The sequence below is a fragment of the Periplaneta americana genome, chromosome 12 (assembly GCF_040183065.1).
Source record: "Periplaneta americana isolate PAMFEO1 chromosome 12, P.americana_PAMFEO1_priV1, whole genome shotgun sequence".
Classification (NCBI taxonomy): domain Eukaryota; kingdom Metazoa; phylum Arthropoda; class Insecta; order Blattodea; family Blattidae; genus Periplaneta; species Periplaneta americana.
The window spans coordinates 174,840,313-174,856,241 of record NC_091128.1 but is presented as its reverse complement, the minus strand read 5'-3'; the positions used below and the strand labels follow the sequence as shown (position 1 = coordinate 174,856,241).

General features: G+C 38.9%; 1 protein-coding gene across 4 annotated transcripts in view; it reads right to left on the bottom strand.

Moving 5' to 3' along the window:
• Positions 1 to 2,133: 2,133 nt before the first annotated feature.
• htt (huntingtin) overlaps positions 2,134 to 15,929 on the bottom strand; it is a 113,693-nt gene continuing 99,897 nt past the window's right edge. For 2 of the 4 annotated variants that reach the window (XM_069842623.1, XM_069842621.1), the window contains 6 exons: positions 13,812 to 14,464; positions 9,104 to 9,484; positions 6,171 to 6,331; positions 4,958 to 5,045; positions 2,455 to 2,543; positions 2,134 to 2,337 (listed from right to left, as the gene is read on the bottom strand). In XM_069842623.1, coding sequence (XP_069698724.1) covers positions 2,304 to 2,337; positions 2,455 to 2,543; positions 4,958 to 5,045; positions 6,171 to 6,331; positions 9,104 to 9,484; positions 13,812 to 14,464 — 1,406 coding nt within the window. In that variant the 3' untranslated portion in view covers positions 2,134 to 2,303. Of the gene's footprint in view, positions 2,338 to 2,441; positions 2,544 to 4,957; positions 5,046 to 6,170; positions 6,332 to 9,103; positions 9,485 to 13,811; positions 14,465 to 15,929 lie in introns of all 4 variants that reach the window. The other 2 variants (XM_069842622.1, XM_069842624.1) reach the window with 2 other exon arrangements.

Genomic DNA, 15,929 nt, shown 5'->3' with positions numbered 1-15,929 from the left:
GACAGTTGACGGTTTCACCCAGTTGACTAAACAACAATTCCGAATCCAGCCAGTAGTGACGAAACATGAAATATATCATAATCAATTCAGCAGAATGAGTTCTAGATCGAGTATTCATTGCGGAAGAATATTTTTCAAGAAATTTCGGCCAGTGTACGAGACTGGTGCCAACCCAGCATTGTGATGAAATTAAGGTAGCGAAATCCAGCTCTGCAAGCCAGTTATATGTGCTAACCACATGATACCCTGTACTAGTTGGATAGTCATTCACCCCTGCTGAGGCAAGTAGTATATGTCAGGCCAGGGTCAAACGAGCGTTGAGTGACTTCTTTTCCAGGCCAGCACTAGGCTGGTCGTCCTTGGCTCTCCATGGGCTGTTGGGCTTGCCTCAACTTCTAGAACAGAGCCGAGGTCTCCTATCAAATGCAGTATGTACCGGGTCTTCCTATGGGGGTAAAATGCGATCGAAAAGTGGTGCTGAACACACCTCATTCTAGTGTCGAGGTTAAGAAAACATGGAGCTCTACCTCCATGCCTACAAGCACCTTCATGGCATACACACGACATACTTTTATCTTATTCCGCAACAGAAAGGAGAAATGACAAAGTGTAAATAAATAATATAGAAATTTAATTAATTTTTATTTTGCAAGGAAGGAAATATTAGTTGGAATCTGTAAGATCATATTTTCAGCGCAGTGTGTTAGAAGAAAATTATCCCACTGATACTTTAATCAATACATATTTCCTTTGATCTGCTAATGATTCAACACCATTGCTCTGAAGCGATATAGTACACTACACTACGGGAGGTACCGGTATTGCTACTGAGAGTCCTGGGTCCGTACTGGTAGAAGATAATTAAAAAAAAATCGTCAAAATAATTATATTTACTTACTCGTATACCACAATTTTCGTTCCTCACATTCTCATTAACTTAATATTTCAGATTATGATCTAAAATTTTCATTTTAAAATAAAAAATCTAACACCATAAGTCATGAATACAGTAAAATGAATGTATGAAAATATACACTGTTAAGCAGGAAAACAATAGTCTTTGCCCAATGTTTGCAGTGCTCTATTGCGGTAAAAGCCCGAGAGAAATGGCTGATTGCTATACAAGCAGATAGATAAAAATAATCTGAACAGTTAATGTCTTGAATCTTTTTTTTTTTTTTTTTTTTTTGCAAATTAAACCACTTAGCCATGAATTTAAACTGAATAATAGCGAAAATCGTTGAAATAAATCTTACAATGCAGTGCACGTCACATGTTACATGGAGGGGAGAGGAAGGTAAGGAGTACAGACTGTGCTTGCTTAGAGTTATTGCAGCAGCCGTGATGTTGCCAAATGCTTCATAAAACATAACGATTTCCGTAATTTCACACAATTATGGTCCACGATATAACTATTCAAAGAACATTGTAGAGTATCATAGACTGTTCATAGATAGCAGAAGTGACTTGACTTCAAACTTCAGGACAGCAAAAATGTTGTTACGTTATAGAGCACAAAATTTTAATGGTTGTTTTGGTGCAGAAGTTACCATCCACCCTATACCTATACTAAGACAAGGAACGACTGAAGTTATAAAAAATGAGCATCTTCCTTGAAATTTAGAGGAGCAGACAAGATCTAAACTTAATGGTTGATGATGATCTGTTATAAGAGGACTCTGGTTGTTGAACAATCGAGCGCCATATTAGCTCAAAATCAGGATAGAATTAAAAATAAACTTGAAACCCTACAATAATGTTTATTTACTTAATCGAAAAAAAGTTCATTTGGACTGTAGAATGATTATCCAAAAGAATAATGTGGAAATAAATGTGAAAAATTGGTTCATTTCTATTTTTTTTAAGAAATAAAATAGTAGTTGGAATCTGTAAGATAATTTCCAGAAGACGTAAAAAAAAAAAAAAAAACTTCTACTTGATGGCGAACATAATAAACAGGAATAGAAAGAATTTTTGAGAACTTCATATTTGAAAGTAGTTGTTCTGTATTGGATAACAGAATTTTCGATTGCTTCAAGCAATAGATATAAATTTATATGGTTTGCATAGGCTTCAGATTGGGAAAAGGGCAGTATTTACTTTTGGAGAGGCATGAGTAATCAAACTAGCAGAAAAGGAGAATTACTGTATCTTTATTCACTACAGAAGGAATGTTATGTACAATGCGCAGCTCCTGGAAATGCATCCATCATGTGAAGAAGGTCCCGGCCAATTCTTTTCCTCGAAAATCTGTCAGCTTCCAATGATATCACATTTCTATGAACTTCACCTGTAGAATATTATTAATTGTCTTTCCCGAAACACTCATCACTTTGCCTGTAACATAGTAATAAAAATGGCATTGTTATAAGAAATGTCTGCATATTTATGTTTACACAGATGCTCGATTCAGAGGGAGACTAAGCAGACTGACAACTTACTGTCTGTACTCACAAGCACGCGATAAGATCAGCAAACAATGGCTGCGTTGCTGCTGTTTGGAATGCTGATTCGAATGTCTGCTTCTGCTTCTCATCTGTCAACTGAAACAGACAGCGAAGAAATTTAGTGGCTCCTAAATTAAAATGAGTGGTTGCTTTCGAATGCCTGAGAACTAATGATTGGTTGCTTTCCAATGCCTGAGAACTAATGAGTGGTTGCTTTCCAATGCTTGAGAACTAATGAGTGGTTGCTTTCGAATGCCTGAGAACTAATGATTGGTTGCTTTCCAATGCCTGAGAACTAATGAGTGGTTGCTTTCCAATGCCTGAGAACTAATGATTGGTTGCTTTCCAATGCCTGAGAACTAATGAGTGGTTGCTTTCCAATGCCTGAGAACTAATGAGTGGTTGCTTTCCAATGCCTGAGAACTAATGATTGGTTGCTTTCCAATGCCTGAGAACTAATGAGTGGTTGCTTTCCAATGCCTGAGAACTAATGAGTGGTTGCTTTCCAATGCCTGAGAACTAATGAGTGGTTGCTTTCCAATGCTTGAGAACTAATGAGTGGTTGCTTTCGAATGCCTGAGAACTAATGATTGGTTGCTTTCCAATGCCTGAGAACTAATGATTGGTTGCTTTCCAATGCCTGAGAACTAATGAGTGGTTGCTTTCCAATGCCTGAGAACTAATGAGTGGTTGCTTTCCAATGCTTGAGAACTAATGAGTGGTTGCTTTCGAATGCCTGAGAACTAATGATTGGTTGCTTTCGAATGCCTGAGAACTAATGAGTGGTTGCTTTCCAATGCCTGAGAACTAATGATTGGTTGCTTTCCAATGCTTGAGAACTAATGATTGGTTGCTTTCCAATGCTTGAGAACTAATGACACCATACACATGTCAGCTTTTTTTTTTTTTAATAGAAATTCAAGTAAGATATATGTCAATATTTATAGATTAAAGCACTACCTTCCTTCTCAAAGTTTTTGACGCCAAGTCCTTGTTTTGAACAAGAGAGGACACTACTGTCTTCAAATGTTCATTTGGCATTGGTTATCTCGGCGTTTATCTTGATAGAAGACTGACTTACAGACAACATATTAATTTAATCAGAGACAGAGCGTTTCAACATTTCATGCTGCTTTATCCTCTTTTCAAAAGTCGCATCTCTCTTAAAGTCAAAGTTTTATTATACACTTGTCTGATCCGTTCATATAATATGCTTGTGAAATTTGGTCAAATACTCATATACGTCATATTAAAAGACTGGATGGAATACAAAGATCTGTATGTAGGACAATCACGGGAGCAGACTATGGTATCAGTAACTCTCAACTATATGAGTCACTAAATATAATGTTATTTAGTGATTATATTCAAAATGCCAGAACCAAATTTATAAAATCTGTAAGAACACATCCAAATCCATTGCTCAATAGTTTAGTAATTTCTCGTGTTTAATGAATGAGTGATTTCTTGTAAAACACTTCACTCTTGGTGAAAGTGTTTGAATGTAAATTGTATTTTTTATACTGAATCATGTACTATGTTACATACATCTTGTAAAAGGCATGGGTCCATTTTGCGACCTGGTACTTAAATAAATATACATTTCTGGGGGGGGGGGGAAATAAATAAAAAAAATTGGCATTGGTTGAAGTGGTGCACGTAATCATTGTTAGAGTGCACTAGAAAACGGAATCTGATATTGCTTTGCAATTGTCATTTTGTTCTTGACGCCATTTTTAATGTAATGTAAGAGCGAATTTGGCGGCAATTAAGATTTTTTTTTAAGGTTAGAACATTCTTTTGCACATCAGTTGAATTTTCCTCTTAACAATGAAGTAGTTTCTGATAGTACTTTTGTCAATGTTAAAAACAGTGAAAGCAGCTTCAATCAAGTTAAATATTTTTGTAGTAAGTTCACCATTGATGACATGAATAATTTCTACGATGAATTTATGCAATTCATATGCATGCAAAGACAACTTGCAGAGAATTTTGTTGATTGTGAGGTAGTTTGGAACAATCTGTACAATAAAACTGACTACAATGGTGTAAAAAAAAATGACAAAACTCTGCAGGGTTATGCAAATTGTTTGAACTTTGCTCCAGAGCAATGTAACAGAGGAAAGAGTATTCAGTCTTATCAGACAAAATAAAACACAGTTCCGTTCCAGCATGAAAATAGACAGAACATTCTCTTTTCTTACATGTTGCAAGATGAATATTATGAAGGGAAATGTTATGAACAGGAATTTGATGAAAAATTCTTACAGAAAGCTATAATAAAATAAATCTCACGAGCAAACTGACTTCTTCTTTGAAGTCACTACTTCAGATAGCAATTAAGTTCAATGTCAGCCTTTTTTATCCTCTGTCAGCTTCTGCAGATACTGATATCAGCTTTTTCTAGATTTGAAACTTGGCAGGCCTGTTCAATTAGCAGAAATTCGTGAAAAAATCATTCGAAAAATTCTAGTGTCACTGGTAATGATGAAGGTAGGTCAGTAACTCACGTGGTGGTAGAAGTCTGCTGCTGCCAGACACAGCAGTTTGCGGTCCTCGTATTCACAGCGGCCAATCCGGGACTGCACGTGAGGGAATCTTGCAAACAGTTAAGATGGTAATAGTAATGTGTAATCCAATGCATCATCACACGGTGTATCTACTCGTACAGACGTCGTATTATGATTACGTCATTAATTACTTGTTACTTTTATCTCACAGTGACGTCGATTCTAAGTTCACGTCCCTTTACATGCAAGCTAGGATCTTTTTTTTTTTATCAGAAACATATGCTTTAATATAGTTATTCAAAGACCAGTGATAAAAATATTAGAAAAATTGGAAAGGACTGGAGTTGAAGTCGGTTTGAAAATAAATGAGGCAAAAACAAAGGTCATGATACTAAATAGAAAAAGAAGGAACCAGGATGTAGATATATCGATCTCCAACCAAAAATATAGAAGTAGTAAATTAATTTAAATATTTAGGTGTAACTATCACGCATGACAATGAAGAGAATATAGGCTCCTATTTCGAAAGCTTTAATTTGGAGGAATGTCTAAACTGTGTGGGAAGAGAGATATATGTCCGTGATAAATTTCTTTTAAGTCTCATCCCAACATTTGTCTTAGCGCCAAGGAAAACTACATACAGGTAGGATGAGTTGAAAGAATCAAGTTTAAAACGCACATTCAATTAAGATGCATGAAGATTTTGTGTCCACATGGTGTGCTGTTTTGAACGTCATCTTCACTACGTACATATATTAATTAATACGAGTATTAATTTCTGATAGAAAATACACATTTTTCTAGTGCTAATGTAATAGACAGTGAAACTGACAGAATAATTTTGTTAGGAGAATGTTTAACTGATAGCAGTGATCAAATGACTTGTCAGTCAGTAGCAACAATGGTTCAGATTAATGGATGGAAACTCCGATTCTGCCTTCAGCGCAGAGCTAAGGTTTAGTAACCTCCTACAGCGGAGTTTTGGCAGTTGTTAACCTATAACACCTAACAAACAACTGAAGTACCAACGATACATATTTCTTTGGTGACTGAATATTTCTCTTACATTTCAAGAGCATAATGTGACGTCATGTTAACATTATTTGTGGATACTAATTTATTACAAAATCAGCCTTAAAAGTCGATGTGGTCATTTGTTACACTGACACATTGACAGTATGATAATTCAACTGACATTCTGTAACAAGGATACAGAGCCCGGAGCCAGGGGTTCACTGACGCACTGATGAAGAAGCAAGTCAGACACCATGATGCCATGCCGACTGGTGAGCACTGTGTGAAGTTGGCAACACTGAGTACGACCCAGTCCTGAATGAGTGACAGCTGTGATTGCTGACATGCGCATTCGAATACCTGCAAGCATAACGAGGACCTTTAATTTAAAACAAAGAACCATAGGCCCTAATGTGGTCATTATTATGGATGCAAATGCATATTTTTACTGGCCCACTGAAAATAATGCACAAACATTTTTATACATATTTTGAACGTCTGTGATGAATATATAAAACTAATCATATATTTTTGCATATTTCAGGTGTTCCTGCATATAATGGACTATTGTGTATATTTTGTCAGTGGCGGCTGAAGCCACTTTGTCTGAGTAGTGCCAGAACATTCACTTAGAAACAAAAAGTAACAATAATTATTGTTTTATATCGTGAATGTTTTATTATCTATACTAATAATAAATCTGTAGCCAAAATTTTTCTGGTAATTTTCGATTTTCCAAAAATAATTGGTGTTAACATGTATAATTATCCATCCTGAAACGGAAAATCGCATTTTTGAAATTTTTGTTTGTATGTCTGTCTGTCTGTCTGTCTGTTACTGTTTCATGCGATAATGGCTGAACTGATTTATATGAAAATTGGAATATAAATTAAGTTCGTTGTAACTTAGATTTTAGGCTGTATAGCATTCAAAATACTTTATTTAAAAGGGGGGTTAAGAGGGGGCCTGAATTAAATAAATCGAAATATCTCGCTTACCCGGTATTATTAATTTTCATGAAAAATATTACATAACAAACGTTTCTTTAAAAATAACTTCCGATAAGTTTTATTCTTTGAAAAAATTTTATAGGACTGATATTTAATGAGATAAATGAGTTTTAAAATTACAATAACAACATCTAAGGCGCTGTACTGAAATAAAAACAAATGACTTCGTCTATAAGGGGCCTTGGACAACAACAATCGAAAGCTATGAAACATTGCCTAAGAGAATGTTTCTGTGTTTGTATGAAGTAATATCGGAAGCTAATTAATTGTTTAATTATTATTTCACCATTGGAAAGTGTAGTTTCTCTAGATGGACATAATTCTACAATGTTATTACAGTAACTTCTGAAACATATAGCAAGTAATATAAAGTATACACATTAAAACTAAATGATATGTCAATCTTCATTAAACTATGGTTGCATGTAATAACAATTAAGAAACATGTTAAAGGAATTGTCATTGCACCAAATGATTGCTCTCTAGACCAAAATGACCGCATTTTAATTATTTAAATACAATTCAAATTAAGTAACATATTAAATGATTTATCCTTCTATGAAACAAGAATGTTCCCTGGATCAAACGTCCTATTTTAATTATGTAATTACTTTATATTTATTTCTAACGGGTGCAGCGGAGCGCACAGGTACTGCTAATAATAATAATAATAATAATAATAATAATAATAATAATAATAATAATTTACTTATGGCTTTTAAAAAAACCGGAGGTTCATTGCCGCCCTCACACAAGCCCGCCATTGGTCCCTATCCTGAGCAAGATTAATCCAGTCTCTACAATCATATCCTCCTCTCTCAAATCCATTTTAATATTATCCTCCCATTACGTCTCGGCCTCCCCAAAGGTCTTTTTCCTTCTGGCTTCCCAACTAACACTATATGCATTTCTGGATTCGTCCATACGTATATACGTATATACATGCTACATGCCCTGCCCATCTCAAACGTCTGGATTTAATGTTCCTAATTATGTCAGGTGAAGTATACAATGCGTGCAGTTCTGTGTTGTGTAACTTTCTCCATTCTCTTGTAACTTCATCCCTCTTAGCCCCAACAATTTTCCTAAGCACCTTATTCTCAAACACCCTTAACCTCTGTTCCCCCCCTCTCTCTCAACTAAACCCAACCCAACCCAAACCCAACCCCAACCCCAAACCCAACCCCAACCCCAACCCCAGCCCCAACCCCAACCCCAAAACCAAAACCAAAACCAAAACCAAAACCAACCCAAACCCAAACCCAACCAACCAACCAACCAACCAACCAATCAATCTTCCCATCATTCCTGCGTGGAACATAAGGCTCTCAGAAAGCTTCTCCATCTGACTATTCCTGCCAATGCCTTGATCTCACTCCATGTCTTCCCCATCGTTTTTGCTTCTGTGAGAACAGTTCGTTTCCAGGTTATCTTGGGTTTGCCAATTCCTCTGCTGCCCTGCGGATTCCAATCCAATGCCTTGTTCCTCTCTCAAAGTGAGAGTCCAAGTTTCACAACCATACAGAACAACCGGTAATATAACTGTTTTATAAATTCTAACTTTCAAACTTTTTGAGAGCAGACTGGATGACAAAAGCTTCTCAACCGAATAATAACAGGCATTTCCCATATTTATTCTGCGTAATAATAATAATAATAATAATAATAATAATAATAATAATAATAATAGTAGAGTAACAATCATAGACCTAGTAATAAAAAAAAATATAATAAATTCACGAACTTTGAAGTTTTCTAAACTGTTGTATACTTGAATTATATTTTCCTGTCATTTTCAGCAAAACGTTCAGTGACTTTCTGGCTAAAATTGGGATCTTGTTACCAGATATGAATTAAAACCATCACACCTTTCTTAGGCCAATGTCAGTTACAACCAAAAGGCACACAAGGAAAAGAGAAGAAAAAAGAGAATGCCATTGGTCAATTATACATATATATATATAAAATAAGAATGCGTAGTACCGACTTTACACATAGTCAATGACTTGCATATCAATATGCATAGTCGTTTCCAATGTGAATAAAAAATCTCCACGTTCACGGTCTCCACTCTCCATCCTCGTTCCCGGTTTATTGTGAACCAGTCTTTAGTGCTACCCACCTGGAAGACGACGCCAGCCAGCAAGCGAGGATGTGGCTGCTGTGTAGACAGGAACTCCCCGATGACTTTGGTCATGATCTCGGAGGGCGGGAAGAAGTCTGTGAGCAGGCTAGGCAGCACGCCACACAGCAACTCCACCTCGAAGGGGTAGCCCTTCTTGATTCTGTCGAAGAGTGCGGATGTCTTCTCCATGGCCTGCATCAGGAACTCGGGGTCTTTGAGATCGTCTGACCGCTCCGTGTACATGCACGACAGCAGTAGCTGCAGCGCAGGGGTGGCCACAGCGGGGTTGGGGTGCTGGACGCGTTCCACAGCCAGCTTCGTCACCTGCTCGGCCACCTTGCCACCCACTGACCCTGTCACCACCAGTCGCTCCAGACCCTGTATCAGTTACCCACCATTCATGATGTTAGTATATTGTAACAAAGAGGAGGTTCACATCTGGCAGCGAAACCAGGTGGCCCGGGTTCGATTCCCAGTCAGGGCAAGTTACCTGGTTGAGGTTTTTTCCAGGATTTTTCCTCAACCCAATATGAGCAAATGCTGGGTGACTTTCGGTGATGGATCCTGGACTCATTTCACCGGCATTATCACCTCCATCTCATTCAGACGCTAAATAACCTAAGCTGTTGATAAAGCATAGTAAAATAACCTACTTTAGGAAAAAACAAAGAGTATTGAAATAACTACTGAAGCTTTCCTGGCGACGTGATAATTCGAAATTTTCTCGGGCTTCCAGCCAGGTCACAGTATAAGAAGAATCAGTAGGGACAATTCTTGTCGGCTCCTTTGATGTTGTTGGTACTAAATTCAAGCTCAGTAAGGTCTAGTTCTCAATGAATCCAACTATGTCGCTAGTATCAAACCAGTATCAAAATATTAGTAAAATATTTATTTAAAATTTATTTTATTGGTCAGTAATACGAATAATCTTGTATGTATATTATCTATCATTAATATTATGTCGCTAGGAAGTCAAAATACTTATATCCATTGTTGACGTTCATGTTCGCACTCCACCGCAACGGACGCCATGGTGTATTATGTTGTACTTGGATCAGTTTTACCAACATAAGCCTCAAACAGTGACTTGAACGTTAGCGTCAATTAGTGAATATTTTCATGATGATTGCATACGGAAGTAATTATTATTATGGTTATATTTCCATTCCTTTGCCTCATGTTTTTAAAATTGTTAAAAGATGAGTAATGAATGTTTTCAGTTAATATTAAATTATGCCAGCCCTGCGTAGATGGAGATCCATCTGGTGGAGGTTCCAGATAATACACCCGGTTTCGTGACATGCGCACTCAGAATTTGTTCCCACGAAATGGCTTAGGTGTCTTTACTGTATGTTCTCTATACTGTGGCCAGGTCATGAGTTGGTGATCCACCGACGTTTCGAGGATGTTCATCTTCCTCATCTTCAGGGTTAAATGATAACTAAGGGTACGCAGCTCCTTAATTTATAGTGCCAGAGGGAGTCAGCCGAGGAGCTGTGCGCTGATTGGCTGTTATTAGTGCGGACCGCGGCGAGAACGTCCGCACTAATAACAGCCAATCGGCGCACAGCTCCTCGGCTGACTCCCTCTGGCACTATAAATTAAGGAGCTGGGTATCCTCAGATATCATTTAACCCTGAAGATGAGGAAGATGAACACCTCGAAACGTCGGTGGATCACCAACTTATGACCTGGCTGGAAGCCCGAGAAAATTTCGAATTACAAAGAGTATTCATAAACGCAAATATCCCAACAGGTATAACGACTGGGGGGATAATTCTGCTGACCACACGTTACTCTCATTTTGGTTGGATGATCGTTCACCTCTACTGAGCCCAGAAGTCGGTTGGTCAGTCTTGGCTCTTCATGGCCTATAGCGACACGGAATATTCCAAGAAGTATTAACCATCTAAATCTAAATAATTCCCTTTAGGGGGGAGGTATACCTTTCACTAGTATAATTTTACTATATTTCAACAGAGGGAAAAGGCTAATTGGGATCGGGTCAAAAACACTGACAGGTGAATTTTGGTGAAGTCTAGAGGGCATAATTAGTCAAATCCATTCTCATCTCCACGCTGGAGCCCGCTGGTGTTTTTAAAAGCGAAAGAGAGAGTGATGCGCGGAAAGCGGAGAACGGGAAGCTACCGCATTTATCTTTCCCAAGAAAAACTGCAAATATGAATCTTTCCACAGTAGAGATGGGTAAAAATAGCTGGAACAGTTTATTTGAAACTGTTTCACAATTGAAACTGCTTCGTGATATAACCTGTTCCAACTGTTCCAAAGGGAGTTACACTGCTCCAGTGATCACTTCAACGTCTCACATGGTTCCAAGAGATAAACAGTTCAATTTCTAAACAGTTTTCCTCTTCTTTGTTACCTGCAAACGCCACGTGTAGAACTATCATTGACCTTCAATTGAAAGTAGATATAATATTATCCATGTTCCACACGGCCTTCGTGCAACAGTAGCCTATCTAGGATCGCGAAATTTAATTGTACGAATGAAATTCCCTAATAAATCTCCTAATTATTAGCTGTCCATTGATGGAGAATATGTTCATGGTGTCCTAACATAGTGTTAATTATTAATATACCGCGAAAAATAACGGCTAATTTCATCGTTATTAAATTCTCCTAGGGTTATATGCCTTATTTTTACTAAAATCGATTCATTTTGATTATAGTTATTTATTGTACCCTTAACAGTAACCTACGAAAAATGACTTTCGTTGTCATAATACACTGAACAATTGATTTAAAGGCTATTTAGGAGCTTTGAAACATGTTCCCGAAGCAGATGAGGTTGAAACAGTTGGAACACTTGGAACAGATGACACTGATGTTGTAAACATATTCTTATGTAACTGTTTCTTTGAAACTGTTATTTTGGAACAGTTTCGTTCATGAAACTGTTACAGTCGAAACTGTTTCTTAAAAAGAACAGTTTATCCCATCTCTATTCCACAGTAAAAAATAACATATCTCCCCATTCGGATATATGGAAGGGGATACTGAAGGACACATAAAAAAAAGTTCGGAGTAGAAGAAGATATTAGATGATAGACAACATTAAGATACAGAGAGAGGCAGTGAAAAGTTACCTCACTATGCTGGGGATGTCAGAACAGACTGCTCGACTCACCAGTAAGCTGTAGCAGCAAAGGACGGGCGTTCAGTTTCATTACGGTAAGAATTACCTAATGAATTAATGAATGAATGAAGTTGAAAACTGGTGTAGATCTTACCTTTCATCAAAGCAGCTGTTAAAAATTATATCCTGCGTTCTCGATACAAATGTTGCATTGTGTTAAAAAATTCCGAAACTCATATCTCCGCCTCTGAAATTTCAGATATCACTCACATGACTTCATATTTCAGGCCTTCAAGAGTATGTGGATGTTCTTGTAAATTTTCTGTCCCAAATCCATGAATTCTGAGAATTCACATATCCACTTAAACGGAACTAAGTTTCGTCCGTCATAACTAAAAGAGAAGGATCGACAATACCATTATGGACAGATTGTAGCATCCACCGACAGAAATTTACACGGGCAGCTGGATCCCATTGTGTTAACTGATGAACAATTGACACTTTGTAACAATGGAAGTGCAGCATTTTCAGTCCCGGTAATGCCGATCTTTGTGTAATATCAACTCCTGCGCCAATCGGCGTGAAGATTTCATTGGGCTACCGTAATGAGACTGAATGCTCACTGTGCTGCTACAGTTTACTGGTGAGTCGAGCAATGGATTGTGGACAATCTGTTCCCCGGCGTCCCCTGAATACTGCGGTAACTTCGCTGCCTCTCTCTGTACATGGACCATATGCGGAGACTAAAAGGAATGTGAAAAAAGGAAAGATTGGAGAATGCTGGGTTTGTAGTGAAAGTTCAAATCTTCTTTTAACGTTACTTAAATTAATAATAGAAATAGCCACCGGCGTGGCTCAGTTGGTTAAGGTGCTTGCCTGCCAGTCTGAAGTTACACTCGGGCTCGGGTTCGATCCCCACTTGGGCTGATTACCTGCTTGGGGTTTTTCCGAGGTTTTCCCCAACCGTAAGGTAAATGCCAGGTAATCTATGGCGAATCCTCGACCTCATCTCGCCAAATACCATCTTCCTATCACCAATCTCATCGACGCTAAATAACCTCGTAGTTGATACAGCGTCGTTAAGTAAAGGTAAAAAAAAGGTAAAGGTATCCCCGTAACATGCCATGAAGGCAGTTGGGGGGCATGGAGGTAGAGCCCCATGCTTTCCATGACCTCGGCACTAGAATGAGGTGGTGTGGTCGGCAACATGCTCTGACCGCCTTTTACCCCCGGGAAAGACCCGGTACTCAATTTTATAGGAGGCTGAGTGAACCTTGGGGCCGTTCTGAAAGTTTGGCAACGAGAAAAAATCCTGTCACCACCTGGGATCGAACCCCGGACCTTCCAGTCCGTAGCCAGCTGCTCTGCCAACTGAGCTACCCAAAAAAACATAATAGAAATAAATAAATCCCCTCTAAACAACAATAAATAATTTAATGACCAGCCCTTGGGCAGAATGCTATGAATGAATATTTCAACATTTTTTTTTTTTTCCCCTCAGACTCTGTTAGGCTTTCAGAAATAAAAATTGGCATGCTTTTATGCAATGCAATTTTTCTAATCTGTATCAATACAAGCAAATTAACTTGTGCGGTATGGAATGCAGACCTGAAGCAGCGCCAGGTGCACGCTGGGTGCGAGGCCCGATGCGCCCACCAGCGTGAGTGCCAGCTGCAACACGGCAGGCGCCACCTCCGTCTCCACCATCTGGTCCTCCAAGTTCTCCAGGAGGAAGAACACGAGCCCCCACATGAGCAGGTGGTGCTCCTCGCTGCGCTGCTTGTCGATGTGTTGCTGGATGTACTCCACTGCCAGGGGCTGCACGTCGCTGGCGGGCTGCGCCCCTTGCAGTATATACAGCACTCCGTGCAGGCCCGCGATGCGTGCGGGCAGGAAGCTGGAGCGCAGGCTGCCGTCCACCAGCTTGCGCACGCGCTCCAGCACCTCGGCATCCGGCCCCAGCACTGCCGCCGCCTTGCACGCCCCCAGCACCAAGTACTGGTGCAGGATCTCGTCTTCGCACGGGTGGTGCCGGCCTAGCTCCAGGCAGGTGGCCAGCATCCACTGGAACTGCGCCTTCTCCGTGAAGAGGTCTGAGATGGCGAGCACGGAGCGTACTGCCTCGCTCACCAGCTGCAGGGGTGTGCCTGACTGGGGCAGAGTCCACTGCGAGTACAAGTCGAGCAGGAAGTGCAGACACGAGTGCAGATCCAGCCCGCTCGCGGCCAGGCACTGCTCGTGCTCCAGGCAGTGCATCGATACTGCAACATCAGATTCGGCATTTCAACTTTACTGAAGCTTCCTACATTCAGTCATCATATTCATATTCACGTTATTATTACTGATGGAAAAGTTATAGTTATCGATAAAATGGTTGTGAAACAGTCTATTTAATCTGTGCATGTTTCTTGTATGTTTCTTAACCAAGAAACAGTCGTTTTTAAAAAATGGCCTGGCTTTGTTTAAACTGCTTCATTGATTAGTTGCGATTGCTACCATTAGACATCAGGTGGGAAACAAATGACAATCGATGCAAACTGTTGAAAGTGTTATTTTCACACTAGTGTTATAAAAGTTTTTCGTTGTTGTTGTTGTTTTCTAATGCCAGGCGTTTGACAATAAAGTCATTTGACCTCTTGCACTCCAGTATTTTTCAAAGATATTATCATGTGAAAATGGCAAATTGTAGCCGATTTAAGTGAACACCATATTTTAACGTTTTGGTGGCTACTTCATTCACACACAACCCCCAGAATGCAGGGGCGTATTTTGCGGGCTACCGGGGCTACCGGCGGTAGCCCAAGGAAATTACAAAAGAAAAAGTTTATAATATAACATAATGTAATAATTTTGTATTATTAGTTTTACCATAGTAATTAAAATTAAAGTAATTGTTAGATATATTTTGTGTAATAATAGGGTCAGCGGTAGCCCAAACCCTTTAACCAGTATACGCCCCTGCCAGAATGTCTGGAAGACCACACCTGCTGTTGGTCTACGGGTCCATTGGACCTAGCTGGGAGATCTTATTGATCACCAGCTTTCCCTCTCTTAAGCCACTGGAGGACGATTTTAGTGCCATAGCAGGTCAGCACTAGGAACAGAAAAGTAGAAAGAGGAGGAAGGAAAGGGAAATGAACCCGTAGGCCTCGAATGCTCTAATGCCGTCGGGATCGAAGAAAGTAAGAGTTCAGTCAGAGGACTGGATAGGAAAGGGTAAAGAGGGAATTAGGTATTGAATAGAGGAAAATTATACCAAATTCAGTCATTAACTCATCAAGCTGACCAGTGCTAATTGATGAGTAGCCCCTCCCTTTAGTTCAGCTTTTGAAAGTAGTAATAGTTGTGTATGTAATCAGTTTTTGTAACTTAACAAAAATTATCATTTACGTCTATGTAAAGATTACTTTTTGGTCCTACAGAATTATCTGTTATGGTTACAGAAGTAACGGACACTGCAACATGCTTCAGATTACATTCTGGAATAATAATCATTATGATATGATGATATATGATGATAACAGAAAGATAAAGATAAAGATAAAGATGATGATGATGATGATGATGATGATGAGTGAAGAATTATTCTAGAAAAAGATATAAAACTAAAATTAACTTTCTGAAATACAGCAGAACCCCTTTTTAACGAATATCTGAGGGATTACTTCTTTCCCTTAAATGGAGACTATAAAGAATTATGACAATAACGTCACTGCATGGCACCAC